The following is a 19,812-nucleotide window of genomic DNA, read 5'->3' as shown; positions in this document are numbered from 1 at the left end:
TCTCCCTCATATGACGTCAAACGATTCGTTTGGAATGAGGAGCAGTTTTAAGGGAGGACTGAAAATAACGAACTTTTTCATCTTATATTCTGCCTTTAGGAATCGAAAAACATACAAAACAATACATCAACTTGTCAAACGTGTATTTCCCCTAACTATTTTGTGTTAATCAAAATGAAAAATTTAACCTGACATACACACTTTAAATGTCACATACAGTTAAGTGAACGATTCTGGATCTGGATCTGCAAACTGCTTCCCATCAATACACACATATATCCTGGGCCTTTTTCAAATCTGAGATGTGAACGACCGGTGATATTTCATGACCTTTTCAATTGAAATGGTCAAGCAAATGTGACCCTGGACCACAAACCCAGTCTGGAGCCGCACGGGTATATCTGTGGCAATAGCAACTATACATTAAATGGGTCAAAATTATACATTTTTCTTTTATGCCAAAAATCATGAGGATATTAAGATCATGTTCCATGAAGATATTTAGTAAATGTCCTACCGTAAATATATAAAACATGTATTTTTGTGAGTGAATGCAGCACAATCGTGAACATAAATGCACAACTTTAAAGCAGATTTTCTCAATGTTTAGATTTTTTTGCTCCCTCAGATTCCAGATTTTCAATAGTTGTATCTCGACCAGATATTGTCCTATCCTAACAAACCACACATCAATGGAAATATTATTTATTCCGCTTTCAGATGATGTATAAATTTTAATTTCAGAAAATGTACCCATGTGACTGGTTTTGTGGTCCAGGGTCACGTGTGCAGACGGGCATGTTGTGTGCAGTGGAGTACCTGTGATCTGCAAAGGTCTCTGCGTTCTCTCGGTTGAGCGAGCCTGCGGTGGCAAACATGATGGTGGTGTCCAGATCCGCGATGATGCCAGACACGGCGCTGGCGGCGGTGATGCAGGCCTGAGTGCCACGATTGCCCGCCTGAAGAGCCGCCAGCACATGAGACACCTGAGAGAGAGAGAGAGTGAAGGTGTCAGGAGTCTGAGGAAGACTGAGCAACATCCATGTCAGAGAAGAGAAGAAGATGCGCTGTAAACCTTCTCGGAGACTTTGCGAGCGCTGTCGATGAGCTCCTTCTTGGTGTAGGAGTCGTTGGGACTGCACTGAAGCGCTCCTGCTTTACTGACCAGACCAGTGCAGGTGTAGCCCAACTCCGTCACCTGCTTCTTGATGTGAGAACCGATCTGAAGAACAAACCACTTAACCTTGAAGCACATTCAGCTTTGTGATACATGTAACAATATTACTGTTTTTAAAGCATTCAAAAAATCTTAATGACCCCTTTTGAACGCTAGTGTTCATTTACTATAAATACAAACACTTATTTCCTTTGGAATAACGTGCACTGATGAGTTGCTCTTAATAAAACAATAATGTGCAGTAAGTAAATGTGGGTCAATTTGATTTAATGTGAACTTGAAGGTTCAGTTCGGTTCATCTTTATTCATTTCCTGAAGGCAATTTGGGAAATAAAAGATGAACTGAATCTTTAAGTTCACATTAAATCAAATTGAGTGGGCAAACCACGAAATCCAGCCAGAAGAACAGAAGATACCTCGTGGTTTTCAGCAGTCATGGCGGCACACTTGGCCTCTGACGCCAGGTCACCGAACTCTGTGGTCAGCTGATTGGCCAGACCGCCCAGCTCATCAGGGTTGACGTTGGATTTGGTAACCTGGGAACACAGCAGTTTAAAAACACACTGTCAGTCTTTTCTAGTCTATACATACGGCATAATTCTCCCTACCGGGAATCATTTTAAAACATACTATCAAAAACTTTTAAAACAGGGTTTAAAGCAAGCAACCTAATTAATCTAATTTATTTATATAATATCATCAGAATAAGAAAACAAAAGTGCTCTTTGGTGCAGATGTTTTCTCAGATGAGTTCTTCTCTTCCGTTGACGTCAACAGAAAAAGCATGCACAAGTTTACCGCTGTGTAAAATAATGCAAAATAGAGGCATGACTATTAACTGTGCCAAGCTGATTCGCACCCACCTCAGATTTTCAGCCAATAGTTGAGGCAGACAGGACAAACATAATTAATATTCATGAGAAAAACCCTTCACCGTAGTAGTATTTGTACAGCAAACAGACATTACCGGCTTTTCGTCAGTATTTTCGTATTTGAACATTCATAAACTACTTTGTATGATGTTTTTTACTTAATAATATGTTGTTCTAAAATTTGAATTTACTTAGATTACTACTAGATTACTATCAGATGTTCCTAACTATGATACTTTACTTATGTTCAAGGTGATGTCCGGTCACATATCAAGCGTATCTTATAATTCTGAATTCTGTACTAATCCTTAAATCTGTTTTCAATGCATGCGTGTGCATATGTGTGTATATGGCGTCGCTCAGACTTTACCATCTCCTGAACGGTGACAGCGATAGCTTTGGCCGTCTTCACCATCGTGGTCTGATAATCCACAAACGTCCCTTCAGGTTCGAACCCGGGCTCGTCCTCCATCTTACTGATGGCCTGAGTGATGGAGTTGACCATTCCTCCCACAGCTCCCGCAGCGCTGGCCGCCTCCGCCAGAGTCGCAGCCAGATCGTCCACCGCCTCCTTCATCATCTGAACCGACTCCTCCAGAGCCTCCTGTGTGTGAGCCGCCTGAGGACACACAACACACACACGGTACAAGAGCTGCCCACTAATAGTGCACTAACCGTTAGGTGACTGGAGAAGGCTTAGTCGACCAAGATTTTATTAGTCGATTAGTAATTTTATCATTCATCAACCTCAAATATGGCTTATCACTTGAAACATGTGCGCTATTATTATAAATGTGCGCTGTGTTTGTGTGGAGAGCGCGCACTTACTGTATGACATAAAGGCGCCAGTGCGATCACTTGCATTTAATTTATTGGTCATACAGATAAGAGTAATGTAAACTGTAAAGGGTCTACTTTTATTTCTGTAAACTCACAAAACAACAAAACGTTGTGCTTTTGAAATGAAAACAATCAGAATGCACTTTCTGGCGTCTCGGTGAACTCAAGCATGGCACAAAAATGAACCGAAAGTCAGAGTATACTCGCCTCACAGACATGAGAAATATATCTATAGAAAGCTTGACATATCTGCTTTTAAACAAACCAATTCAAATGGAAAATAATGATTTTCAGATTATGTAATCCGTATGAAACGTGCATATAGGCAGAGATTACGAGTCAGCATCGTGACTTAATCTCTGCAGCCGAAAACACAGAAAACATCAATAAATTATTAAAATGTTTAGACAGTCTGAATCAGTTTTTTTCACGACACATTCAGAATGATTTTTGCCGGTGCGCAGTGGCTCGCTTTATTTTTGAATTTGAGCGCTGATTAGGCAATGTATTTAATATAAGCAATTAAAGGCTCATTATTATGATTTATGGCTTATTAATATAAACGCACGATTAGTTGACTAACGGCTTAAATGAACGACTACTAGTCGACTAGAAAAATCTTTAGTCGAGTATCAGTATCTGCTGTGCACTCTTACCTTGTGGTTTCCTCCCGCCTCTTTGGCCGTGTACAGCATCTGTAGCGCAGACTCGGCCAGGGTCTTGGTCTGATCCAGCACGCTCATCTGCTGCTGGCTGTTATGGATCTTAGACGCCGTCCCGATGGCAGCCATGATGAGCGGCTCAAAGTAGCTGACCATCTGAGACACCTGTGAGACGACAGCACACAGTGAGCTTCCCGTAATCATCTACAGACACATTCAGAAATGATTTGGCAGTTCGACCTTGTGTCCCAGCTGAGAGGCGTCGGCGCGGGCTGCGATGGCCACCGGTTCGATCAGGTTACTGATCTCATGCACAGACGCCGCCATCTGCTCGTGAAGAGCCTGCAACACAACACAATATTACAATAACGCTTTAGCACATTAATAACATCATTAGCAGGCCCACATGAAATCTGCGCCCTCAGCTTTAAAGATATTCCTCAGGTTTATTATGGCTGTTGCAGTGTTTCCCACAGGATTTTGTGAGACTATGATGGGTGGACTAGCAAAAGTCATAAGAAAATATTGTACATTAGTTAAATATATCAAATATATAACAGTTAAATATATCAATCTGGTGCACTTGGAGAGAGAAAATTAGGGGGTCCAACCCATGTTCAATGTCCAACTTAAACAGAGTAAAAAGTCTTAAGAATAAAAGAGTAAAAATTGACTTGGACTCAACCCTCTTTTTTACTTGTGATATAGTGTCTCGTTTACATTACATTCACACCGCAGTTTTAGGAAGACAAACAATTAAAATGTAATAATAATACTTTATTATTTTTATCATCCATAAAACAGTAATATATTACTATTGTAATCTAACAGCACTGTAAAATAAGTTTAAATTAAAAATGTATATTATTTGGTTACACTATTTTGATGGTCCACTTTAAAGAGTATTAGTAGACTGCTAGGGTTAGAATAAAATGACTTATACCATGGTCTGGGTGAATACTCGATTCTGATTGGCTGCAGGGTGTCCATTAAAAAGTGATGTAGGACACCTAGTAAAGGAGTTCGAAAACCGTTATATTTCGATTGTAAAACTAATTAAAATATAAACTAATGTTTTAAAAATGTGTTATTTGGCAAGTGACCATGGTATAAGCGGGCAACCGCTGCGCGTCGGACGGTTCACGCCTCGCCGTCGTCCATTAATACCTGACAATGGACACCTTGTCGGGCATTAACCCTTACATGTAGTTGAAAAGTAACGTATAGTCAGTAGAGTGTCTGTTGAGGAGCATCAACATAAAGTGTTCGCAGATATTAAGCAGACAGTCTACTGATACTCTAATAAGAGTTAGTTCACATGCAGTTGAAAAGTTACTTTCTGGAAATATGGCCCATCAAATTAAAGTGTTATCTATTATTTTAATAGATATTATTATCCAAATGCATCTCATTACGAATCCAGTGTAATCATCTGCCGACAAAGATGTTGTAAATTAAACAAAAGTGAAAAGGAAGCATAACTGGTGCCCGCAACGTTCTCAAATGCGCAGAGATGGAGTTCACTGCATTCATTCACAGTGAACCGAGCCGTACTACATCGTGGAAAACACCGGATCACCAGCTGATCACGTGAGTAAAGCGCACACGTCACTTAGAAACGTGCTGCACACACAGACTCTGCCCTTATTTAATTAAATAGTCTTTTGCAATTTGATAAGAGCTCAAAGACACATTACGCTTTCAGATTTGGTCCATTCCGCAGATACAATGGTGAAAAACTACGTTAAAGACCTTTTAATGTTTTTATGAGTAGTGTAAACATATGTTCTGTTCATTATGAGACTGTGGCGGCACAGATTAGGTGATGAAAGGGAAGCACAGTGTTTGTAAAGCCTGACCTCATGGGAAATGTCGTCTCTGGGCGTGAGCTGCTGGCTGATGGCTGCCAGCGAGGCCTTGTCCACCTCACGCATGCAGTTATTGAGGACCTCGATGGCCTCATCACACTCCCTCTGACCCGGAGCATTCTCCCTGAAGACATTTACACGAGAGTGTGTGAGTATGAACGGCTCCACAGACACAGAAGTCTTGTTTTCAGCTGATCCCTGAACGAAGGACGTGTATTGTGTGAATACCTCATGTTGGTGATGAGTTTCTTGATGGAGTCAGACACGGTTCTGGAGTGTCCGGCGAGCACGGACCACTTGGGCGGGTCTTTGGGGTTGACGGCCAGCGAGCGTGCGGTCTGGATCAGGCCTGTGGAGCTCTCCAGCATGCTCTTCGCCGCCGCTATGATGGGCTCCATCGCTGACAGACCCTGCACTCACACACAACAAATCATTTTACATTTCAATTGTATATAGTCCCCGAAAAAAATATGGAACGGCATCAAGTGTAATGGCATTTATGGATTCATTGGTATTACTATTTATAGCAAACGCATGTCTACCAAAGTTTGAGAGCACAATTCATATTTCTCACTTCTTTGATCAAATGACAATGTAAGTTACAGCAGAAGTGGATCAATAGAAATGTGTCAACCAGTATATGTTTTGTTATGGTTAAAAAATAACCCAGTGTCATAGACTTCCTTTAGTTTTACATTTGAATTTGTTTATTTGTTATGATTTCTTTCTTTTGGCTTGTGTTAAAAAATAAATAAAATAAGATGAAGCCTCTTTAATTTGTCAAATATTGAAGTCAAAAGAATATCATACAGAAAACAACTACTTGGATATGTAAAATATGTTGAATTGTCAGCATAAATCACTATTTTGTGATAAACAGTAGAGCACAAGAAGTCTCTTCTGCTCAACAGCAATATTGTAAAATATTATTACAATTCAAAAAACAGTTTTCTATGTGAATATATAGTAAAGTATAATTTATTCCAGTGATTAAAGCTGTATTTTCAGCATCATTACTCCAGTCTTCAGTGTCACATGATCCTTCAGAAATCATTCTAATAGGATGATTTGATGCTCAAGAAACATTTCTGATTGTTGAACACAGTTATACTGCTTCATATTCATAAAGCTTCAGTGTATAGTGTAGTGTATGCCATCACTGAGATGTAAAGCCGTACCTCCGGGCTGATCTGTGCAGGAACGCTAGCGAACTCTGGGTTTGAAGCGAAGGCAGTGAGGTTATCCACCGCCTCGATGAGCGGCCCAGTGGCTAGCTTACACTTCTGTCTGTTCTCCTGGTTAAAGGCCCCATCCAGAGCCTGACGTTACAGCACACACACACACACACACACACACACACACACACACACACACACACACACACACACACACACACACACACACAGTGTCACGTTCACCAGAACAGAACCAACACCTGAACAGCTGATCAGAAACAGTCTCAAGACTCACTTTGATGGACTTGACGAGGTTGGCTGTGCTGTTGGCCACCTCTTTGGCGCTCTGCACGAACTGTCTCTTAGCAACCGGGTTGGATGTTTTAGAGGAGGCGAGTCGGCAGGCGTTGCACAAGGCCGAGGTGTGTTTGGCAACAATAGTGGCGGCAGAGAGGACCTTGGGAAATTAAGGTGCACGGACATCACTATACATAGATCATCCAGAGTATATATATTACATATATACATACACAGTATATATTTGGTTCCTGTAATAATTCACTTCCTGTTTTGAGCAGTGAGTTCGAAGAAAATATTCAGATGTAAAATACAATAGTTATTGCAAGATGATTTCCATCATTGTGAGTCTACTGGCAGGGGCATTAGCATGAGAAGCATTGAAGTGCAGTGAAGCAGTGCAGTGAAATCTTAGCAAAACTCAAGACAAAAATCACTTTTTTTAAATCAAGCAGCGCTTTGTTGGTCAATGCAGCGAATCCACGCGAACAACGGGTAAATGTGACCACACCCTTACTTCTCCCATTTGTGATCCAAAATAAAAAAAATTTAATCTCAAATATTTTGTATGAATTATTGTATACATTTTTTAGCGAGTTTACTAGTTGTATTGGCTATATAAAACCACTAATAATAATAATAATAATGCAGCATTCTTGTTATGCAGGGGAGGACTGGAGCGGTACCTGGGACTGTGTGCAGGCCGGGTCCACGAGGTTCTGACACGCCATCTGGATCGAGTGTTTGGCTCTGGCGAACTGTGAGGGGTCCACCAGACCCTTCTGCCCCGCGTGACTGTTCGGGTCAGACACACCCACCAGATACGCCCCCTGTGAGAGACACAACACCGTCACTGCTGTTACACACACACACACACACACACACACTTCTGCCCCGCGTGACTGTTCGGGTCAGACACACCCACCAGATACGCCCCCTGTGAGAGACACAACACCGTCACTGCTGTTACACACACACACACACACACACATCCCCTGTGAGAGACAACACCGTCACTGCTGTTACACACACACACACACACACACACACACACACACACTTCTGCCCCGCGTGACTGTTCGGGTCAGACACACCCACCAGATACGCCCCCTGTGAGAGACACAACACCGTCACTGCTGTTACACACACACACACACACACACATCCCCTGTGAGAGACAACACCGTCACTGCTGTTACACACACACACACACACACACACACACTTCTGCCCCGCGTGACTGTTCGGGTCAGACACACCCACCAGATACGCCCCCTGTGAGAGACAACACCGTCACTGCTGTTACACACACACACACACACACACACACACACACACACACACACACACACACACACACACACACACACACACACACACTTCTGCCCCGCGTGACTGTTCGGGTCAGACACACCCACCAGATACGCCCCCTGTGAGAGACAACACCGTCACTGCTGTTACACACACACACACACACAACAGATACGTCCCGTGTGAGAGACAACACCGTCACTGCTGTTACACACACACACACACACACAGACACACACACACACACACACCAGATACGTCCCCTGTGAGAGACAACACCGTCACTGCTGTTACACACACACACACACACACACACACACACACACACACACACACACACACACACAACAGATACGTCCCGTGTGAGAGACAACACCGTCACTGCTGTTACACACACACACACACACACACACACACACACCAGATACGTCCCCTGTGAGAGACAACACCGTCACTGCTGTTACACACACACACACGCACACACACACACGACTGTTCGGGTCAGACACAACCACCAGATACGCCCCCTGTGAGAGACAACACCGTCACTGCTGTTACACACACACACACACGCACACACACACTCGCCACTTGACTTAGCAACAACAACCCTCGCACACACACAGTTTTTTTTACATAAAGGCAATCATAGAATATAAAATTAAGCTAACATTTAGCATTTTTTATTTATTTATATTATATTTTATTTGATAATGCTAGAAAATATCATTATTTATAGTAATAGTTCTCAGCTTGTTTTGTTGATCCTGCATTAAGGATATGGTAAACAAAAAGTATTCAAATTGTGATGACAGCATAACGGGAATAATCAACAGTTTTTATCAAAAAAGCCTTAGAAGGACAAACCTGACACACACACACACTCACACTCACGAAACGAAGCACCTTTGAGTCACATGGCAGCTGTGAGTTCTCGTGAACTACACACAGGAAACAGTTAAATATGACTCACTGCTCATCAAACCCATTATGAATTATTTTTGCACAAGTGTGTAAGAGTGTGTTCTTATGCCTGTAAATAACAAAAGCATGAAGGTGTGTGTGAAAGCACAAAAGACACTCAAGGAAGGTAAATGTGCTTGTTCATTTAATACGCTCCGGTAACTCCAGATGTTTGACGCATCATAGCACTGGTACATTTCATCACGCACCGCCTCTTTAGGTCAAAGCAGCATAATTTCACACACACACACACTGGGTTTCCATGTTTTATGGGGAATTTCCATAGACAATGTTTTTTATACTGTACAGTATATTATCTCCCCTTACACTAAATGCGCGCACACACACACACACACACACACACACACACACACACACACACACACACACACACACACACACACACACACACACACACACACACACACACACACACACACACACACACACACACACACACACACACACACACACACACACACACACACACACACACACACACACACACACACACTTCTGCCCCGCGTGACTGTTCGGGTCAGACACACCCACCAGATACGCCCCCTGTGAGAGACACAACACCGTCACTGCTGTTACACACACACACACACACACACATCCCCTGTGAGAGACAACACCGTCACTGCTGTTACACACACACACACACACACACACACTTCTGCCCCGCGTGACTGTTCGGGTCAGACACACCCACCAGATACGCCCCCTGTGAGAGACAACACCGTCACTGCTGTTACACACACACACACACACACACACACACACACACACACACACACACACACACACACACACACACACACACACTTCTGCCCCGCGTGACTGTTCGGGTCAGACACACCCACCAGATACGCCCCCTGTGAGAGACAACACCGTCACTGCTGTTACACACACACACACACACAACAGATACGTCCCGTGTGAGAGACAACACCGTCACTGCTGTTACACACACACACACACACACAGACACACACACACACACACACCAGATACGTCCCCTGTGAGAGACAACACCGTCACTGCTGTTACACACACACACACACACACACACACACACACACACACACACACACACACACAACAGATACGTCCCGTGTGAGAGACAACACCGTCACTGCTGTTACACACACACACACACACACACACACACACACCAGATACGTCCCCTGTGAGAGACAACACCGTCACTGCTGTTACACACACACACACGCACACACACACACGACTGTTCGGGTCAGACACAACCACCAGATACGCCCCCTGTGAGAGACAACACCGTCACTGCTGTTACACACACACACACACGCACACACACACTCGCCACTTGACTTAGCAACAACAACCCTCGCACACACACAGTTTTTTTTACATAAAGGCAATCATAGAATATAAAATTAAGCTAACATTTAGCATTTTTTATTTATTTATATTATATTTTATTTGATAATGCTAGAAAATATCATTATTTATAGTAATAGTTCTCAGCTTGTTTTGTTGATCCTGCATTAAGGATATGGTAAACAAAAAGTATTCAAATTGTGATGACAGCATAACGGGAATAATCAACAGTTTTTATCAAAAAAGCCTTAGAAGGACAAACCTGACACACACACACACTCACACTCACGAAACGAAGCACCTTTGAGTCACATGGCAGCTGTGAGTTCTCGTGAACTACACACAGGAAACAGTTAAATATGACTCACTGCTCATCAAACCCATTATGAATTATTTTTGCACAAGTGTGTAAGAGTGTGTTCTTATGCCTGTAAATAACAAAAGCATGAAGGTGTGTGTGAAAGCACAAAAGACACTCAAGGAAGGTAAATGTGCTTGTTCATTTAATACGCTCCGGTAACTCCAGATGTTTGACGCATCATAGCACTGGTACATTTCATCACGCACCGCCTCTTTAGGTCAAAGCAGCATAATTTCACACACACACACACTGGGTTTCCATGTTTTATGGGGAATTTCCATAGACAATGTTTTTTATACTGTACAGTATATTATCTCCCCTTACACTAAATGCGCGCACACACACACACACACACACACACACACACACACACACACACACACACACACACACACACACACACACACACACACACACACACACACACACACACACACACACACACACACACACACACACACACACACACACACACACACACACACACACACACACACACACACACACACACACACACACACACACACACACACACACACACTTCTGCCCCGCGTGACTGTTCGGGTCAGACACACCCACCAGATACGCCCCCTGTGAGAGACACAACACCGTCACTGCTGTTACACACACACACACACACACACATCCCCTGTGAGAGACAACACCGTCACTGCTGTTACACACACACACACACACACACACACTTCTGCCCCGCGTGACTGTTCGGGTCAGACACACCCACCAGATACGCCCCCTGTGAGAGACAACACCGTCACTGCTGTTACACACACACACACACACACACACACACACACACACACACACACACACACACACACACACACACACACACTTCTGCCCCGCGTGACTGTTCGGGTCAGACACACCCACCAGATACGCCCCCTGTGAGAGACAACACCGTCACTGCTGTTACACACACACACACACACAACAGATACGTCCCGTGTGAGAGACAACACCGTCACTGCTGTTACACACACACACACACACACAGACACACACACACACACACACCAGATACGTCCCCTGTGAGAGACAACACCGTCACTGCTGTTACACACACACACACACACACACACACACACACACACACACACACACACACACAACAGATACGTCCCGTGTGAGAGACAACACCGTCACTGCTGTTACACACACACACACACACACACACACACACACCAGATACGTCCCCTGTGAGAGACAACACCGTCACTGCTGTTACACACACACACACGCACACACACACACGACTGTTCGGGTCAGACACAACCACCAGATACGCCCCCTGTGAGAGACAACACCGTCACTGCTGTTACACACACACACACACGCACACACACACTCGCCACTTGACTTAGCAACAACAACCCTCGCACACACACAGTTTTTTTTACATAAAGGCAATCATAGAATATAAAATTAAGCTAACATTTAGCATTTTTTATTTATTTATATTATATTTTATTTGATAATGCTAGAAAATATCATTATTTATAGTAATAGTTCTCAGCTTGTTTTGTTGATCCTGCATTAAGGATATGGTAAACAAAAAGTATTCAAATTGTGATGACAGCATAACGGGAATAATCAACAGTTTTTATCAAAAAAGCCTTAGAAGGACAAACCTGACACACACACACACTCACACTCACGAAACGAAGCACCTTTGAGTCACATGGCAGCTGTGAGTTCTCGTGAACTACACACAGGAAACAGTTAAATATGACTCACTGCTCATCAAACCCATTATGAATTATTTTTGCACAAGTGTGTAAGAGTGTGTTCTTATGCCTGTAAATAACAAAAGCATGAAGGTGTGTGTGAAAGCACAAAAGACACTCAAGGAAGGTAAATGTGCTTGTTCATTTAATACGCTCCGGTAACTCCAGATGTTTGACGCATCATAGCACTGGTACATTTCATCACGCACCGCCTCTTTAGGTCAAAGCAGCATAATTTCACACACACACACACTGGGTTTCCATGTTTTATGGGGAATTTCCATAGACAATGTTTTTTATACTGTACAGTATATTATCTCCCCTTACACTAAATGCGCGCACACACACACACACACACACACACACACACACACACACACACACACACACACACACACACACACACACACACACACACACACACACACACACACACACACACACACACACACACACACACACACACACACACACACACACACACACACACACACACACACACACACACACACACACACACACACACACACACACACACACTTTTTACCTGAGCGGCTGCCTCAGTGAGACCACACAGTGCTTTAGACGCTGAACTGACCGAGTCTCCAAACTCTGGCAAGTTACTGTTCTTGGCATTATGGGAAATGCCCGCCATGGCCTCTCCCAACACCTGCACACATCAGCATTACACACAGCTTTAGCTCAGCACGGGGACGGGGTGATACAGGTGAAATATAGAAACACTGTGATCTCTGTGGCACCTTCGAGTTCTCCATCACACTGTCAATACAGTCGAAGTAGCCCAGATCATTGACGGCTTCTGTAGGGTTCTCCAGCATTCCTCCAACCGTCTGCGGCACACACACACACACACACACACAATACACCACACAGATGTCAGGGATGCAAGGCAGTTTTTGGTATGTTCAGGTTTTAGGATTTTTAGTTCTTATCTGTTCAAGTGTTTATATTACCAGTAAGTTTGGTATTAGTTAGTTATTTAATGCTATAAAACGGGGTGTGACGTGATGATTGACAGCTGTGTTAGCGAATGAGTGTGCAGGAGTGTGAGTGTGGGCGGGACCTTGACACCGCAGCTCCACTACTGCAGACTCGGCCTACGAACTATGGAATCGCCGCAAGATTATAATAGTTATTTGTGGGTTTATTTTGGCTTAATTTTTCTGCATGGAAGGAAATAGAGACATGTTGTCAATCTTTTCTTCTTCTTCTTCTTGTTTTTCCTATGGTCTGAATAAAATCAGAAATAAACAATTCATTTGTTTGTTATTAAAAATCCAGTGCTGTTTTAGCCCTTTTCTAAGATATAAACATTTCGTATAAAGTTAATAATAAAATAAAAAAAAGATTTATACTGTTCAAAAGATTGGGGTCAGTAAGTTTTTTTTTAGGCAGTAGAAAAAAAAAAGTAATTATTTTTATTCAGCAAGGATGCATAAAATATTAAATTGATCAAAAGTGACTTAAGAGGTTTATAATGTTACAAAAGATTTCAAATAAATGCTGTTCTTATGAACTTTCTGTTCATCAAAGTATCATGAAAAATATTAATCTCAGTTTCTACAAAAATATGAAGCAGCACAACTGTTTTTTTACATTGACAATAATCAGAAATGTTTCATCATATAAAAATGATTTCTGGAGGATCATGTGACACTGAAGACTGGAGTAATGATGCTGAACATTCAGCTTTGATCACTGGAACAAATTACACTTTACTATATATTCACATAGAAAACAGTGAAATATTTTTGCAATTTAAAATCACTGTTTTTACTGTATTTCTGATCAAATAAATGCAGCCTCGGTGAGCAGAAGAGACTTCTTTCAAAGGCCTTTAAAAATCTTACAGACCCCAAACTAATAATCGGTAGTTTAACTGGTCTAAATAACAAATCTGAATGGATTCTGTATGTTTTAGTTGTATTATTGTGGAAAAGAAATATCAAAACTATGCTGCCTCTAAAACATGCACTGTTGCTTTGCTTTGATTTCCAATATCCTCCAAATATTACATTTGTAGGATAACGTAACAACAGCACAACTGTAAATTACCGCTGCTCAATATCCAACAGGATTTCAAGTCATGCGTATAAATATATGAAAGAGCATGGTATATACAAACTGAATATTTTTATTCTAATTAATACTGTAATTAAATCATTTGGACAAGTTATGGCACAAAAGGAGTGTCATTGTCTCCTCATAAACACTGTTGAGATTGAGATCAGTGCTGAATATGAGCGAATGCAAACGCTGCATATGAGAGTGAGTCACTCACACACACACACACACACACTGATGAACAGAGAAGACGATGAGAAAGGAGAGGTAAAAGAGAGAGAAGAAGCACCTCAAGCTCACGGAGAGCGTTGTCACACTCCTTCTGTCCCGGAGCCTGCTGGGTACACATGCTGATCAGCTGATTAATGCTGTCTGTCACCGCACTATCGAGAGAGAGGGAGAGAGAGAGAGAGAGACATTAGAGTTTGCTGGGAAGAGAAGGAATAGTGTGAGAGATCTATGAGGAACAATCCACCCACGTGCGCTACCACACACTGACACTCTCTCGCGCGCTTTCTCTCTCTCTCGGATGCTCTGTGAGGGAGTTTTAGGAATGTGAGCAGTGAAAAGCCATTAACTGCTTCTCACACACACACACATCAGAGTTTTGCTTTTGTAGATGCCCATTACATAACTGTGCTCATTCCAACCTAAATGTGTATAAAAGCGAGCATGCCACTTATGTAATGTGTGTCAATAGAAGAGCTGTGTGCGTGTGTGTGTGTGTGTGTGTGTGTGAGAGAGCACAATTTCTTCCTTACTATCACAGGCTCTGTTAGGATAGCATGCCATCACAGAGCACAGCATCTGACTCCATCTCTACAGAAATGCTTGGACACACAGTGATCTGCAGATTAGATGCACTCCTGACACAGAGACGGCTTCAAACAGCGGCTGGATAACTACATATACGGTTTAAAAATGTTTTTACCGTGATAACTGTGATATTTAAAACTGAAATAGTGATATCATGTTAATAGTACATGTTCAATAATGTAAATAAATAAGCTGGTTGACTGACAGTAGGTGGCGCTATTGCACCGTAGCGCTGGTTGCCACCCGTAATAAAGCGTACAGAAGAAGATGGCAGCCTGCGTCTGAAAAACGATTACGATAACAAACTCTTCCGTTCCCTCAGAGTCAATCTTTGTTTATTTTGTATTTTCTCTTTTTTGGCCAAAGTTAAAAAGTATTTTACTGATAGCATTATTAATTTACTATAGAGATAAAACATCATTATGAGTTCTTCTGGCCACGATAACGGTGTGGTGAGAGTCTGATACCGTGACAGCCCTAGCATGCACTACTTTTATGTTTTAAATGGAAGGTCCCACTTTATATGAAGTGTCTTTAACTACTATGTACTATCACTTTAAATTAAAGGTGCAGTAAGCGATATCTGAGAAACGCTGTTGAACGTGGATCGGACTGAGCAGGACATTACATTACATCGGACTGAGAGACATTACAAAAGAGAAAAGCTCAGAGGAATATCACTGGAAATAAACGGTTACGATCAGGCAAGTTTTAGGATCTGCGTTAATACTAGGAAAGCTGTCCAGCGCTGCAGAGAGCTCAGCGGGAAGACCTGATAACGGACACTGGTGTTGTTTCTACTCCATACGTGAGTAACACTGGTTTTGCTTTGTTTCACAGAACCAAGATATGCTGTTGTTGTAATGTTAGCTCTAGTAACAGGACAGTTTGAGTGTCACTGAAGCTTCAGCTATGATGAAGAGACATCCACTCTTGCATTGTGTGTTTGTGGGCGGAGCAATGAAGGGAGGGTGTGCTTGTGGGCGGAGCAATGAAGACAGGGTGTGTTTGTGGGCGGAGCAATGAAGGCAGGGTGTGTTTGTGGGCGGATCAATGAAGGCAGGGTGTGTTTGTGGGTGGATCAATGAAGGCAGGGTGTGTTTGTGGGCGGAGCAATGAAGGCAGGGTGTGTTTGTGGGCGGATCAATGAAGGCAGGGTGTGTTTGTGGGCGGATCAATGAAGGCAGGGTGTGTTTGTGGGCGGATCAATGAAGGCAGGGTGTGTTTGTGGGCGGAGCAATGAAGGCAGGGTGTGTTTGTGGGCGGAGCAATGAAGGCAGGGTGTGTTTGTTTGGGTTGATTTCAAACAGCAACTGTGATTCTCAGAAACCCTTACTGCACCTTTAATCAGTTCATACAATGCATTTGTTGTGTACATTAGAGGATGGATACCCGACCCGAGCCCGACGTCGGACAGATAATTAGAAATTATGTTTGGGTTCGGGTTGGGCTCGGTCACATCAGCGCGATAAGGCATTGAACATTTTAAATTTAAAACAGCTTATTATGTAGGTACCAAATGTGCCTAATGCTTTCACTTGATACAAACGTTCGTTTTTGTGATTAAAATACATGTAAAATATTACCATAACATCCGTCTTCCTGTGTGCGGACATTTGTTTATGTGGCCGTGACAACGAAACACGTGCATAATGTGCGCGCGCCTGTGTTAAGAGCGCTTGTTGCTCCGTGCGCGCTGATGCGCTCATCCTGTTGAAATTTCCGATTGCCTTCCTACAGTTGCTTAATAAAAGCGGGCTTTCCACACAAACAAATGTACAATTGTCATTAGTATGAGAAAAAAATGGGATTTTAACTGTCGGTCTCGGACATAAATATCTTTATGCCTGTCGGGCTCGGGTCGGGTTACTGCTCTGTCGGACGCGGGCCGGGCTCGAACAGAAAAATTCGGCCCGATCCGCACTCTAGTGTACATGCAGGATTTTACATTGTACTTAAATGTAAAACAATTCCTGTAATTAATTTCTGTAATTACACCGTTAACCCTTCCCTTAGGCTGCATGTCCACCTAACCTGTCCTAACCTCCCCGTATCCCACCTCAATAACAGCAAAAAAACAACAACACAATAAATACATTTGACCAAACAATTATTTTTTGATGCAAGTGCACTGTAGTTAAAGACACCTCATTTAAAGTATGACCAAATGGGGTATTACCAAAGTCATCCAAACCTTTCAATCACGATTTCATATTGTTGTATGTAACCATCTATACTGGAAACAGTTTAATGACAAAATGGTAATTGAAAACCAGGAGACAGATGGCAGGAGCCTAACCGAGCGGCAGCGGCGAGCTGGTTTTTCAGGTTGGGTGAGTTGGGGTCTGTAGACAGAACTTTAGCAGCCAGCAGGAGTTTGCTGGAGGACATGGAGATGGTCTTCAGGTTGGTGACCACTTGAGTCTGGTCCTCTTTAGACTATAGGAAGAGACGAGAGGAGGAGACATCATTCACCATTCAATCTACTCATTCATTCATCCATCTATGAAGTCTCAAACGACTCTCAGGACCTTGTGCTAATGAAAGAACAGTTTAATGTAATGTAATGTAACGTATAATACACAGCATACATGTGATTGTCCAGCCATGTCCACTCCGGCCTGCAGGAAGTGGTTAAAGTCTTGCCCGAACTTCCCGGAGGCCTTGGTCAGGTCCTGTGTGTTGCCCCGGGACGCCTGCACCAGCTCATTGGCCGATTGGTTCAGGCCCGCCGCCGCCTCGTTCAGATTACCCTGAGCCTCCTGGAAACTCTTCCCGCTCACTGGGAACTGAAGACACGACACAAACACAAACCATTATTTACAATAGGAACAGTAACTGTAATATGGCTCACTGTAATATTAAACAGTAAAAGGAAACTTTGTCACTGTCGCATCTGGCTTACTTATTAGTTAGGGACACTTAATATTCAACAATATTATTGGTCGGACTGCACTGACACTGCTGGATGAAAACTGAACTGAGCTGGACAATGACATCTTTTTTTGTAGAGCTGCTGTATAGATCTTTACAACAGAACTGATCAACACTAAACTGACTGGCATTATTTTCCTGTTATCTCTGTAAAGCTGATTTGAAAATCTGTATTGTATAAAGCACTATATAAATAAAGGTGACTTGACTAGTAACTTGAAGTTTGAAAGTTTTGGACGGACAGTTAGATGATGAATGGACAGATGTCTGGAGAGATAAATGGAAGCATGTACTAGGGCTGAACGATATTCTGTTTTAACATCGACATCGCGATGTGCGAGTGAGCGATAGTCACATCGCCGAAACATGCGATGTGAAGGGTAGTAGCACAGTAGCACCAGCGGGAGATATTACATGCGCTTCATGAGGCACGCGCGCGGTCTCTTTCTCTCTCTGTCGTGCACGCGCTGTGCGTTTTGGAGCACAGTCTCTGTCTCGCGGGCGCGCTCGCTCTAGATTCCGGAGATTTTAACATAATTCGCGGAACTTCCGGGAGACTTGGGATGTCTGTATTTCAATACTGAAATAATATCGGCATTATAGTTATTGATTTTTCATTAGGCTCAACTCTTGGTGCCCTACGCACAGCGCGTGGTGGGAGCGACAGCGCTGGCGGTAAAGCTGCTGTTTAAATGTGTTCGGCTTTTCTGTTTACAGAAACATGTTCTCTAATCTGTTTAGAAAGATTTAATACAAAATATATTAAAGTTTTATTTCATTTTGTTTATTTCATATGATTATGATGAGGACCAACACCAACACTGTTTTACTTTGGCACTTTGGCTAAGAAAAGTTGACTTAAAAGATTGTGAACCAAAATGCTTATAAGTTGTTTTATAAAAAATATATTTATTTTAAGTTATATTGTTGTAAACCAATCAGGGGGGTTGGTGTAAAGCTGCTGTTTTATTTAAAAATGTGTTCTGCTTTTGTGTTTACAGAAATGTTCTAATTTTGGAATAAAATATTAAGTGACCTTTTTGTCACTTGTAATGAAGCTTGCTTATTAGTAAAACTATTAATCATGGAATGGTAATTATTGACTTTATGGCTCTCAATATCGCAATATATAACGTTGGGAGAAAAAAATATCGCAATGTATTTTTTTTCCAATATCGTGCAGCCCTAGTATGTACGGATGTATGGATGTATGGATGGATGGATGGATGGATGGACGGATGGATGGAAGAATAGGATAAATGGATGAATGGACAGACTGATAGATGGGACAGACGGATAGATGAATAGATGGATGGATGGATGGACAGATTAATGGACAGATAG

General features: G+C 42.5%; 1 protein-coding gene across 1 annotated transcript in view; it reads right to left on the bottom strand.

Moving 5' to 3' along the window:
• Nucleotides 1-19,812, bottom strand: part of tln1 (talin 1) — a 100,905-nt gene that overhangs the window by 18,540 nt on the left and 62,553 nt on the right. The window contains exons 29-44 of the mRNA XM_079600204.1: nucleotides 18,126-18,323; nucleotides 17,834-17,973; nucleotides 15,008-15,101; nucleotides 13,395-13,484; nucleotides 13,181-13,303; nucleotides 7,578-7,721; nucleotides 6,890-7,051; nucleotides 6,598-6,738; nucleotides 5,648-5,829; nucleotides 5,411-5,543; nucleotides 3,792-3,893; nucleotides 3,546-3,716; nucleotides 2,420-2,668; nucleotides 1,594-1,713; nucleotides 1,076-1,222; nucleotides 820-986 (exon numbers count right to left, since the gene is read on the bottom strand). Coding sequence (XP_079456330.1) covers nucleotides 820-986; nucleotides 1,076-1,222; nucleotides 1,594-1,713; nucleotides 2,420-2,668; nucleotides 3,546-3,716; nucleotides 3,792-3,893; nucleotides 5,411-5,543; nucleotides 5,648-5,829; nucleotides 6,598-6,738; nucleotides 6,890-7,051; nucleotides 7,578-7,721; nucleotides 13,181-13,303; nucleotides 13,395-13,484; nucleotides 15,008-15,101; nucleotides 17,834-17,973; nucleotides 18,126-18,323 — 2,363 coding nt within the window. The remainder of the gene's footprint in view (nucleotides 1-819; nucleotides 987-1,075; nucleotides 1,223-1,593; nucleotides 1,714-2,419; nucleotides 2,669-3,545; nucleotides 3,717-3,791; nucleotides 3,894-5,410; nucleotides 5,544-5,647; nucleotides 5,830-6,597; nucleotides 6,739-6,889; nucleotides 7,052-7,577; nucleotides 7,722-13,180; nucleotides 13,304-13,394; nucleotides 13,485-15,007; nucleotides 15,102-17,833; nucleotides 17,974-18,125; nucleotides 18,324-19,812) is intronic.

The sequence above is a fragment of the Phoxinus phoxinus genome (assembly GCF_949152265.1).
Source record: "Phoxinus phoxinus genome assembly, chromosome: 23".
Lineage (NCBI taxonomy): Eukaryota > Metazoa > Chordata > Actinopteri > Cypriniformes > Leuciscidae > Phoxinus > Phoxinus phoxinus.
Note: the sequence above shows the minus strand (reverse complement) of the source record. Positions and strands in the feature narration are given on the sequence as shown.